Source organism: Capsella rubella, unplaced genomic scaffold (genome assembly GCF_000375325.1).
Source record: "Capsella rubella cultivar Monte Gargano unplaced genomic scaffold, Caprub1_0 scaffold_8, whole genome shotgun sequence".
Classification (NCBI taxonomy): Eukaryota; Viridiplantae; Streptophyta; class Magnoliopsida; order Brassicales; family Brassicaceae; genus Capsella; species Capsella rubella.
The window spans coordinates 1,580,226-1,593,056 of record NW_006238916.1 but is presented as its reverse complement, the minus strand read 5'-3'; the positions used below and the strand labels follow the sequence as shown (position 1 = coordinate 1,593,056).

At 30.5% G+C, this 12,831-nt stretch overlaps 1 protein-coding gene and 1 long non-coding RNA gene across 4 annotated transcripts; one reads left to right on the top strand and one right to left on the bottom strand.

Moving 5' to 3' along the window:
* Positions 1-5,393: 5,393 nt before the first annotated feature.
* On the bottom strand, positions 5,394-8,685 carry LOC111831943. Of its 3 annotated transcripts, XR_002835014.1 has the most exons (6): positions 8,580-8,685; positions 8,282-8,419; positions 8,103-8,149; positions 7,974-8,035; positions 7,801-7,886; positions 5,394-5,757 (listed from the first exon to the last, which is right to left on the bottom strand). It is a non-coding gene; the product is annotated as an uncharacterized LOC111831943 (long non-coding RNA). The 3 variants fall into 3 exon arrangements; XR_002835015.1 differs by lacking the exon at positions 8,282-8,419; XR_002835017.1 differs by lacking the exons at positions 8,103-8,149; positions 8,282-8,419.
* Positions 8,686-11,658: 2,973 nt separating this feature from the next.
* On the top strand, positions 11,659-12,738 carry LOC17875574. Its single transcript, XM_006281312.2, has 3 exons — positions 11,659-11,785; positions 11,862-11,936; positions 12,512-12,738. Exons 1-3 carry the CDS (start codon positions 11,659-11,661, stop codon positions 12,580-12,582), a joined length of 273 nt encoding a protein of 90 aa, XP_006281374.2. The 3' UTR covers positions 12,583-12,738.
* The last annotated feature ends 93 nt before the right edge of the window (positions 12,739-12,831 follow it).

The window sequence follows — 12,831 nt, the reverse complement described above, 5'->3', positions numbered from 1 at the left end:
AGTGACAGGTAGTTCTGCTTCGCTTCCCTTCTGCTCGATCTGCCACTCGATCGTATACGTCTGCTGCTCACTCGAACGTCAATATAACTGCAACGCATCCATGCTTCTCACTCGATCGTCCCACTCGATCGTGTGCATGTCGAGTAACGCTTGTTCCTCTGCTTCGCCCTGCATGTCTCCTAAGTACCTGAAACACTCCAAATATGCACAATGTATGCAAGATATGCATCATATGCATGATATGCATAAAACCTACCTAAGTATGTAAAACATGCAGAAAGGGATCAATATGATGCGAATCAACAAGTGAATGATGCTGAATAGATGATGAATGCATACTCAAAAAGCAATGAAATACAGACTTATCAGTTCTCTGAGTATATTGATAGGGAATAATTCTCATTATTTTCTTTATCTATTATTCTTCGAAATGGGAATGTAAAATAGATTTTAGTAAGAAATGTACTTTAAAAATGATAAGATAGATAAAACCTTTTATTAGAAACACTGAAACGTTACATTGTGGCAAGGGAAGACGCAAATCAGCAAAAGCAGAATGACCAGTTGAGGTAATAGTGAAGAACACTTCATCACTATATGTCTCTGTCTCTCTCTTCGTTAATTTGCTCTCTATGTTTTGGTTTGCAGAGACATTTATTTATATATACAAGTAGAGAGAAAACGTTTAAGTACAAAAAAGCCAAACCAAAGAGATAAGAACATATAAAGAAAATATATTATTGGTTTGTCCATCATTTATTTCAATTATTGACGTTCTCCGAACCTCTTGTATCTTAATCCAAGTTGGACTCTTTTTTGTTCATATGGTATTTAAATATTCAGTGGTGGGTTGTTGGACTTCTTTTAGCAAAAAATCTTAAGAATTTGGATTTAGGTCATAATCCTCAAAATTAATCTTTATAGAAAATTTAATGATTCTAGTTTGTTCAAAAAAAAAAAGGAAAATTGAAAGATTATATTTTGTCACAAATAAATATATTTTTTGTAATTTGTCTTTTAGTTAAAACCCTATTTTCGAAGAAGTTTTACATTTCTGTTATTTGGCTTCTCCACATTAGAAGACATCTTTGGAGCATCAACATCAAGGAAATCAAACAACTCATTCGTTTATTTGAAAGTTAACATAGCGTCATTATAATATATTTAGAAAATGGTTAAACTCAGTAATAAAAAATGTTATAAATTTAGACTTGTCATCTCGATCCCTTCGATCTCTATTTCTCCTCTCTCAATAGTATTCTCTTATTTCATATTCAGAGATATAATAGGCAGCTAAAGTAATGCGTTTGGCCTTTTGCTAACGTTTAAGAAAATAATTTTTTTTTTTTTATCTCAAATATATTATCGCTGGTAATAATATATAAATAATTCAAGTCTTTAGATTTTGTCACTTATCAAAAAGAAAAAGAAAGAAAATTATTGTCGCCTGACCGGAGTCTTCGGTGGAGAAGAAACGATGAAGTACCAAGAAGCCAACCCCAAGAGATGAGAACAAACACAAAAATACAAAAATTATTGTTATTTTGTTCGTCACTTATTTGAATTATTGACATTTCTCCTCTTCTATCTTTTGGCCTATCTTTTCTTTTCAAAGTTTTGTTACGTGTCCAAATTTTGACTCTTTGCTCAAACTTTTCCAGAGGTTGGATTTTTTTTTTTCTTTTTTTCTTTTGTTGTCAAGAGAGTCGTTGGCTCTTTGCAGTTTGGACTTTAATAATATACTTAAACACGAATGAATATGAATGCTTAGAGCAACATTATAGGAAGGATGTTAGTTAGGGTATGTTAGTATTAATTTAGTATTAAATTTGAAAAAGTAAAGTTTAAGAGTTTTTATTTTGTTTTTAGTTTTGAGATGTGTTTATTGGTATGATATTAAGTTGGGTATCTTAAAACTTTTTTTAAAATTAAATAAATTTATAATTTGTAATATAAGAAAATTGACTTGTGTTTTTCATGTATGGCTAATTTTATTGGGTTTTTCTTAACATCGATTCATCAAATTCATAGTTAAATTTGAAAATTGTTATGTCATAATATAATTATCAACTTACCCAATTCATAGAAATTATAGTAATGTCATGATAAATGGTTTACAAAAAAAATTAAAAATTTTTTTTTTTTTAAATTATAATGTCATAACCCACCAAAAGAATCATTCTCCAAAAAAAATTAAAAAATTAAAAAATTAAAAAAAAAAACTTACCCAATCCGATTGCGCCACGTGGCGTCTCTTAACCCACAAAAAAAATCCTTCTCCAACATACCCAACTCAAGTATCTTAGTAAAATTAATCAATTTTGATTTATTTTTATAACCTTAATACCCTAACATACTCTCTAAAACCCATTGTTAATGTTGGTCTTAGTCTTTTGCAAATATATATATATTTTTATAAATATTTTTATTTCTATTTTGTCAGAAATTTATTCTGTCATATGGTCGGGTTTTGTTTTGGTAACTAAAACCTTCTTTATGTTACAACATTTAAAAGCATTTGCGATTATTACAAATATATCATATCGACTAAATTATGCTGATGAATAGTGCAAGACACATATCAGCAGACGCAATAACACATTTTCTTTAACTATATCCATCAGCTCCCTTCGTCGACAATCATCAACAGCGTAGTCAGGTTCCTTCTTAGTTATGTAAACTGCATTATGACTATACTAGCATCATATATTAATTAAAATATGTTTTAATTATATAAAAGTAATAAGAACACTATTATTTTTATACGAAGATAAGATTTCATAGATGTAACTTAGTAAAATTTACGAATTAAAAAATATAATTCTAAAGCACCAGCACATATATAATTTATGTTTTTTTTTTCAATTAGCTACGATTTTTTTTAAAAATATCATAAAAGTTTATGTATGCAAATATTCTTTTAGTTTAGAAGTTTGAATGTGTAATTTACAAAAAAATTTGAAGTGTTAATTAGAAGAAACCATATTAGAGTTATTGATTTTATAAAAGTTATCGTTGTATACACTTTGTCAAAATCAATGATAAAATATTTTTATACCAGCGGCGATGAGGCATGTGGCAAATGAGGAGGCACATGTGGTAATAGTGGTGATGGAGGATGTGACATCTGTGGCGGTGGTTGTGGCGGTGTATTTGTTATCCGGGGTGGGGGTGGGGGTGGAGCAGAAACTATAGGCGCAGGTAGTCGCGGTTTACGTTTAGGTTTAGCTCGCGTTAGCGGTAGATGATATTGATGATTTGGAGGACTATCTGAATGTATCATTGTCACCAGCTTCCTTTTTAGCCCTCCAAATTTACAATTATATTTTTACAATAGTAAAATATTAAATATAGAGAATTACACAGAAAAGTAAAACATATAAAGATGAATATGAGTACCATACATACCGTGACCACCTCCACCACGTCTACTTCTTGATGATGGTGTTCCTATGGCACCATCGTGCTTATAATACGCCAAAATTCTCCTCCCTTCATATTTGTTTTTATGTTTTTTTTTTTGGAAAATAAATATACATTCATATTAATATAAATCTGGCTCTATGCCAAATAACTGAAACATATCTTTGGAAAATAAAATTTGTACTGGTATTTTTTAAAAATTAATATACATGTGTGTGTGTATGTAAACACTAACCAGTTATTGAGGGTAGTCCATGCTCAGCAGGCAAAGCTGATTCGGTATGTTGAAAGATGAAGCTAAGAAGAAGGAGAAGCATGAGCACATGAACCAATTTTGAAGAACCATTTTTTCCCATCTCTCTTTCTTTCTTCTCACTAATCACTATGTCGTAAGATTAGTGAATAATCTTATAAGCTGTCAAGACAGATCAAAGTTCTCCACCCACGAAAAAAAAAAAAATCTATAAAACAATTGGAAAAAATCTATAAATCTATGCCATTCATTTTCAATACTTGACCCTTTTTCTTTTTCGTGATTTTTATTTTTATTTTCTTTTTGTTAAAAGATTTGTTTAATTGAAATTGGATTAATCATACAACAATGAAGTCCACATATATTGCAAATTATACATTAACATGTCTTAATTTTGGTGAATTATTACATAAGTTTGTCTACTGGCCAAGGAGACTAGGAGAGGAATGTGACAGTCACCATGTCCACTATCTGAAGGTCCTGTAAGAATATCTCCATTTTGCTTATATTATACTCATCAGTCTCTTCCCTACAAAACTTAATAGATATTTATTACTATCTGTATATAAAAAATATATAAAATAAACAAATATGAAAGTATCGGAAGCAAAGTGAATAATTTGTTTTTAAGGAGGTGACCAATTATTACTAATCGATTTTTAAAAGTTATGAATTAGCTATGATCGTACCGTATTGTGACCACCACCACCTCATCATCATTCTCCTCCCTTCATTTACTTGTAAATTTATTTATTGGTTTATGTAGATAACACATAATACATATAGAGCTTAAGGAGTTAAGGAGTTAACGGTTGGTTTATGTTTTAGGGCTTCGTTTCTGCGGCTGTAGTTTTTCTGCTGTTTCTGTCTTTTAGGTTCTTAGAGATTTTTGTTCGTGTGGTTTGTTGTAGGGCGTTGTTTGGCTGTTGCAGTCGCGATGAGAGTCTTTCCTGGTTGTTTTTGTAATTCAAATCACATTGTTAAGGTGAGTGTGTGACCATGAGCTTATCTAAGCGATTGGGATTGAGTGACTTGTTGTGTGATGATTTGTAGGTGAACTGGATGTGTTATTGGATGTTTAGCTTGCTGGATGGTTTGTTTTTGTTATATATGTGGGTGTTATCTCATTGCTTGTGTGTATAGCTCGTAGATGGGAGGATCGCCCTCACTAAGTATTTATGAAATACTTATGCATCTCTTTCTTTGATGCAGGTAAAAGGAAAGTGTGATCCGTGGAATCATGGCGAGGAGAGGAGGATGATCTAGGCACTCATTAGTGTTTTAGATTATTGTTGGATTTGTTATGGTGTTAGAATGGAATTTAGAAACATGTTAGGATGATCATGTTTTGGAATAATGTTTGGTTGAACTTGTTGGTTTAGTGGGATTGTTTTATTAGATTTTTGGTTAAGTCTTCGGTTAATATTGTTGGTTTACTTTAATGAGATTGCTTGGTTTAATTGATTTAAATTATTATGGCCGGTTTAGCTGGTTCGAATTAATTGAGTTAATCCGGTTTGCATGTTTAAAAGGAAAAAAAATGGGATGGATTCTTTCAGTATCTAAAAAGATTATTTATTAAGCTTAAACAAAAATTTTAAATTAATTCAATTAAACGATAAATATGATTTTTTTTCTTTTTTCAAAATATTAATTTTATTAATTCTAAAACAATTTTTTTATAAAATAGTTTTATTTGTCTGCGTCACAATACGACTTTGAGACAACATTTTCAATATAACAAGTAATTAAACAACCGGTTCCATCATTGATTATTAAATAGTTAATCTGGATAATTGAACCAACACTTTAATATTTTAGTAAGTTCGGAAAGCAGTATTTAGGAACTTAGAAACAATTGCGACATTCGCAGAACTTTTTATCTGCCGCACATTTTGAGAATCGATAACCGTTGAAATATTTAGGTCCTCCGCAAACCTCTTGGCATAATTGATCTCCATTTAATTTATGACATGCTCCAGGCAGCGCTTTTATATAAACCGGATCACACGGTCTTCCATCTGGTGGCAGCGGTGTCGGAGGAGTTTGTGGCTTTGCAGGATTCTTTGGTTTTGGTTTCACTGGAAAAAAAAACTAGTAGTTTAGTAATCGATAAATAGAAAGTACTGAAATTAAAAGGTATATTTACAATAAATGCATTTAATTTGATTAGATCCTGATAGAAACATCCCTAGCTATTTAATTGTGTTGGCATGGATTTGTTTAAGTCATATTTTGTTAGCCACGCATTTGTAATATATAAAAAAATGTAAATCTCATATATATGAGGAAAATAATATATGTATAATATAGAAGAATTTTTTTTTAACACAAATGTTAAAATCCAAAATGCATTTAAAGAAAAAAAACAGAAATGTACCTGTTGAAACCAACAAGGAAGAAATCATCACAAAAATAATGATGAAACTAACAAATCTCACAATTTTGGCCATTTTAAAAAAAATTAATTTTTTCTTTGAAATCTCTTTTGTAATTTTTTTTTAGAATATAATGAATCATCCTAATATTATTTATATAGATGTTAGATGATCAGTTTTCATTTCTATTTATAAACATTGGTTTCCGTAAAAAAATGTGAGAAAGAATACAGGTTAAACGGCTATAAAAGAGGATGACTTCATTTTTGCTAATTTTAGAATAAAATAATTTTTGCTACTTTTAGAATAAAATAAAGGAAAATAAAACTTTATATTAGGGAAATAGACTAAACTAGTACATGTATTATGGTTTATAACCAATCTAACACATACAAAGTTGAACCGACGAGAATAGCATAAAAAGTTTGTAAAATGACATAAATCCATACGTTTTCTTTTGTTACGGAATTGCTATTAAAAATTACTTTTTAGTTACTAGTCTCTCCCTTTGTCATCGTCCATTGGATCCCTCTTAGAGCATTTCAAATACACCTATGTTTTTGCCTCTAAACTCTATTTTAGAATAAAATTTGCTCCAACACATCTCTATTCTCATCTCTATATATAGCGGAACTCTATTTTTTTCCTCTATAATACAAATGAGCTTTCTTATTTATAAAGTAGGCCCTTAACTTTTAACTTTTTAAATTTACTACTATTTTCATTTTAGAACATATTATAATTAGAACTAAAATAAATATTAAAATATTTTATTTTTTTATTTAAAAGTAAAACTTGAAATTTTTAAATAAATGATTATTTAATATTTTATTTTTTAAGTATAACTAAAATTTTTGTTAATACAATTAATTTTTAAAATCGTATGATTTTATGTATTGATATAAGGTATCAAGAAAGCTAATACTTCATAGTGGAAAAGTGAGACACGATCTTGCGGAGAGGTTTAAATGAATTGATTTGGCCACCTATGTCACCAAAGTGAACTTATCTTTTCGGTTCAGGGTCATGAGAGAACTCCATAGTTAAGCGTGCTTATGCTGGAGTAGTCAAAGGATGGGTGACCATCCGGAAAGTGATTGTCGGAACTGTGTGAGTGAGGCCGAAACACAGGGAAAGATCATGTGGTGATTTGTAGGGTCGGTAAACAAGTATTTAAGTGTCCCGGACGTAGCAAAACCGTCCGTCGGATATTAATGGGCTCACCCTAGTGAGAGGATGTGAGGCCCATTAAGAGAGGTGGGCCTATGAGCTGGTGGTGAACATGGGGTCCACTAGATAAATGGCGGTCGGGGCGTTCTGGAGTAATCGAAGGATATGTGACCTTCCGGAAAGTGATTGTCGAAATTGTGTGAGTGAGGCCAAAACACATGAAAAGATAATGTGGTGATTTGTAGGGTCGGTAAACAACTCTGTAAGCCTCCCGGACATAGCAAATCGGCCGTGGATATTGATGGGCTCATAGGCCTAGTCAGAGAACGTGAGGCCCATTAAGAGAGGTGGGCCTATAGGCTGGTGGTGAACATGGGACCCGCTGGAGAGATGGCGGTCGGGGCGTTACAGGAAACAAACATAATCCAACCACAGAACTCACCAACACATTGTTAGCCAAAGCATGTAATAGGTCAGAGTGTCAGAGGCGTTGGCATGTATATAACTAGTGAGCAGATTCCCAGATAGAGCTTGAGTAAACATATAAGTTCCAGTTAAACATAATATAAAACATACCGTAAGGATAAGGGGAAAAAGAAGCATACTTCCTCTAAGAGACTGATTATTTCTTTGAATGCATCAAGGTAACATAATTTCCAAACCTAATTACCAAAATAATTTGATCGGATCAAAATTTGCAGAGGTACATGAATTTTCAGAAAAACACGTCCATAAGATCAATAGCTTACATGTGTCTGATTATGAACTAAACTTGATGAAAATTCTCTACTCTTGTTCTAAAGCTTCATTCCTGTTAAGATAAATCCGAGACACATAAATACAAATGACGGGATTAGAATAAGAATAAGAGCAAATACCTTGATATATTCATGTTTCTCTGTAGCTGAATGTGGTACTAGTCTATCTGAAACAGCAAAAGCTCATCACCATATATTTATTGCAGAGAAATTAATCTGAACATACTAGAAAAATGAAACTTAAAAAAACCCTGCGAGACTAAAAATATGATCTTGGTTCAACACCAAGACTGACTTACATTTTTTTTCTTCTCCATTATCTCCTTGAATGTACGGTGGGATTCAGTAACACATAGATTCTACACATAGAACCTAAACCAGATCTTCAATTTCTAAACCTAAACCGATCGTTACCAAAACCTAAATCGTCGATGGTACTAATGATGAAAATAAGAAAACCGATGGAGACAAAAATTGAAATCAAGAGATGATCAACGCATCGAAGATACTAATAATTGAAAATTCAGCAACAGAGTTCATGAATCGAGGATTCAAAACCCAGAATTCGAATGTTTTTTGATATGTTGTGAGACTGACCGTTTGAGAGAACGGTTCTTCTAGATCGGTGGCCCAAAGCAAGACTGCCGGAAAAAGAATCTCCTCCGTTCTTCAACTTCTCCAGATAATTTTGCGGAATTGAAAATTTAGGGTTTCGAATAAACTGTGAGAGAGAGAGAGAGACGTTAACTTCCGTTATATAGAAACTTTCAAAATTTGAAATAGAGAGGATCCGCCAATGATAAAACAAAAGTATCCGTTTCTAAAACATAAACAAAATAAATTATTTAGAATTATATTTTTGAATTTTTTTCGTTATGTTTAGAATTTAGAATTTAGAATTTGAAAATTTAAAATTTAATTTTAGTTTTGTGGTATTTTTGTCCTAAAAACAAAATTGATGGTATTTTACAGAATGCCCCTTGTCTTATTATATATATATATATATGTTTTTTTTGCTAGTTCACACTAAATAATACATTATGATTGCACACATAAAAATTTTCTAGTTTTACCATATTCCATTATTATCTGCTTTAGTTCTAATTTGTAGATGGTCACTTAAATTCTAAATTAGTTTGGTGCTATTCTGAATATACCTTTTATTTTTTTACAACTTAAGTAATAATAAAATGTGGTGTTTTTCCTTTACCCTTGGAGGAAGTAGGGTGTAAAAAGAATGAAAATTTCTCGGAAAACAATGGAAAAATGGAAAAATGAAAAGTTTATTTTTCTATTGTTTTATTTTTATAATATAAATAGATATTTTCTTTTTAATTTTTTTTTGTGCTTTCCATAATAATTTTCATATGTATATTTTTTTTAATTTAGAAACAGGATATTCAAAACTTCCAATTATTCAATTCATGGATTGACAAAACTATGTACACCAAGAAAAATAACTTTTTTAAAAAAGTGGAGGGAAAAAACTCATATATATATATATATATATATATATATATTTTGGAATTAATCTGTTGGAATTAGCCAAAGAGCAAGAGACAAGAGATGGGTTCTTCAAAAACAAATCAAGTTTTTGATTCTTTGCGTCCTCCCTTCTTGCCTCACCGAAGCTTCTCCACCTTCTGAGGAACAATCACTTTCAGTCACCGGTTAGTGTTTCAATATCACAAACACGTAACATGTACACGCGTAGCCAAGGTAAAATGTTGTTTACGTACAGTAGAACTTGTATAAATTGATGTAAGAATTCATAAAATAACACAAAACTATTGTATAAACATATATTAAAATTCTATACATTCATTATAAACGAAAAGCTATTTCAACATATATAATATTGATAAATAATTAGTCACCCAATATATATACACTTCTACATCAAAAGGTTTGAGAATTTTTTACAGGTACGAAATATTGAAATTTGTTTATGACAAGGCTTCTAAATATTTGCGACGTCAACTGAAAATTGCAACTACGTTTATTATTTTAAGTTACTATTTTTTTATGAGACTTTTGCTACAGCTCATATGTATTTGATTTGAGTAAAAACCTAAGAGTTCTATCGATTTAATTAACTTAAACATTGTCAGAATCGACCATTGCCGACACCGGACCTGGATCTGACCGCTTATGGACATGGAGCCAACGGTTTCACAATCGAATAGCCGTACAACAAGACCATGATTGTATAATGGACTGTCGTTACCACTAGACATTTTGTCTGACGGTATAAACAATTTATATTATAAATCCAGTAATATGTTCGTAAAATTTTTATTTGTTAATCAATTTTTTTTGTAATGTGTTTGTTAAAAAAAACTTGTTAAATATGAGTTTTTTTGGCTAAAATATATTATAAAATAGAACATATAGAATATTAAGTTTCTCAAATTTCTTTTAGTTTATAGTTGAAATTTTCATAACCCAATTTTAGTACATAATTCGTCTATAATATTTGGATGGCTTTTGTTTTTAGTTTAATTTTTTTTAAATTACATATATCTTTAATAAATAAATATATAATTGTAGGGAGGAAATTGATGAGTAGATACACCAAATGGAGATGTATTTACAAGATCGTTAAGCAGTGGACATATATGGGATGGTGGTCGCACTCCATACCCCCTAGCTAGTACACATGCATATTAATCAAATTAATGGATCATTAATTTTGTGATTAATAGACAATTTAATACTTATAACCTTTTGGTGTAGGATAGTACGATACTATTACTAATTTGGGGATAATTAGGCAATTTTACTTACTACCAGAAAAGAAAAATTCACAACCTTTCGTTATGTCTCTCTCTGTCCATGTGCGTATTTTGTTTTTGTGCAAAACATTTTCGATTTCGTTGATTAAACTTGTAGGAACTTTGATGCCATGAATAACATGAATGGATGTAGGATCGGATCCTGGACAGCCTGGACTATTTCTTTTTTTGTCACTAAGACAAACGTAAAGAATGGTCAATGAACCCCAAAGAAACAAAAAAAAAAAGAGTTAGCATTTGTATAAGTTACTGTTTGTTAATTATAAAGAGATTAGAGGATACAATTTTTGTTTTCATTCCAACATACGATACCATTTTTGAGGATATGACTCTAGGATAATCTATAGACACCCATTTTTGATTAATATATATATATATATATGACATTTTAACTTATACATTTTCTTTTTAATAAATAGTAAGTAAGAAGTTGTGAGTCTAAATCCATACATCTCTTACCTGATGATTCGTAAAATCTATACCATTTGAACTATTGGCTCTTATGTTATACATTTACGTATACCATATCATATGTACCGATCCGATATACTAAAACTCAAATATTAGTTCTGAACAAATCAGATAATATTTTTGGGAGGAATCAAACTTGATCCTCTATCAGATGTCAAGGTCTTAGTCTTAGTCCTCCATTCATTTCTACTTTATTTATAAGAAAAGAAAATGCAATGAGACACACAATTAAAAAAGAGTGTCACTTGTTTTTTTCCACAACAAGTCAATTAAATCAAATTAAAATGAGTGGTGGAGAAAATTAATATTATTTTGGGGTATTCGTTTTCAACAACTTCTTGGAATGTTCCTAAATCATTTATATCTATAAAATAATAGTCTTGAATATATTCATTTACAAAGAAGAAGAAATGGAAAATAAAACGTTCTCTTCAAACTCTCTCCATTTTCTCATAGTGCTTTTGCTTCTTTGTACCATTCTTTGCCGTATAGAATCTTCCCTTCCTTTTGATCACCATGAACCACTCTCGATCACCGGTTAGTGTTTTAACAATTATATAACATCCAAATATATAACATAAGGTTTGTTCATTGAACAAATCATAAAATATAGGGAGGAGGATGATGAGTGCCATAGGAACACCATCATCAAGCAGTCCACACGCTCCTGGTGGAGGCGGCGGTAATGGTATGTCTCTTTCTTTTCGAAAAGAAACTTAAGATTGACTTATAAAAGAGTGTGTTATGTGTCTATATTGTGATTGATTAGTTCTTTTTTTTTTTGTATACTACAAATTATTTTGCTTTTTAAGGTCTCGAATCTCAATAGTTCTTTGGGTGTTATTCTATATGATTTTTCATCTCCTATATAGTTAAACTAGATCTTGGTGAAAATGTATTATTATCTCTCATTAATTGGTAGATGATTTGTCTCACATTATGTAAGGTTTGGTGGGTTTGAAATGGGATTTTCTTGTTTTTTTTTTTGAATTGAACAAAATATAAATTTTAAAGACTACTTAGTTGGAATATAAAAACTATGATCATTAAGATTTTGCTAACATAATGAAATATCTTAATGTTTTTTATTGTTTTCTTTTAAAATTAAACACATATTAGTTTTTTTACTCATACACAATTTAAAGTTAATTTAGAGACTAGTTGGAAATTTGGAATATAAAAACTATGATCCTTATATCTTAATTTTTTGTTTTGTTTTATTTTTAAATTAGCTTTAAATTGAGTTTTTGATATAATTTGTAGGGAGAAGACTTATGAGTGGAACGGGTGTAGAAGCATCAACAAGTGGACATGGTGGTGGTCACATTCACTAGAAATAGTCTTTAACTATATTGTGTGCTTAATTTCATATTTTCTGCTATCATAAGTCAAGCTTTTGAAGTGTTTCATTGGTGTATCAATATATCATATTTTACATAAATGCTTAGTTTGTTTTATAAAGTTTGAATATTGCATTATATCTTTCACTATTTTCTAAAAAATCATTGTCTTAAACGTCGTTATTTTGAGTATCAATTTATTCATTTTAGCAAACTCCAAAATGTATTTCTTATTCCGGCATA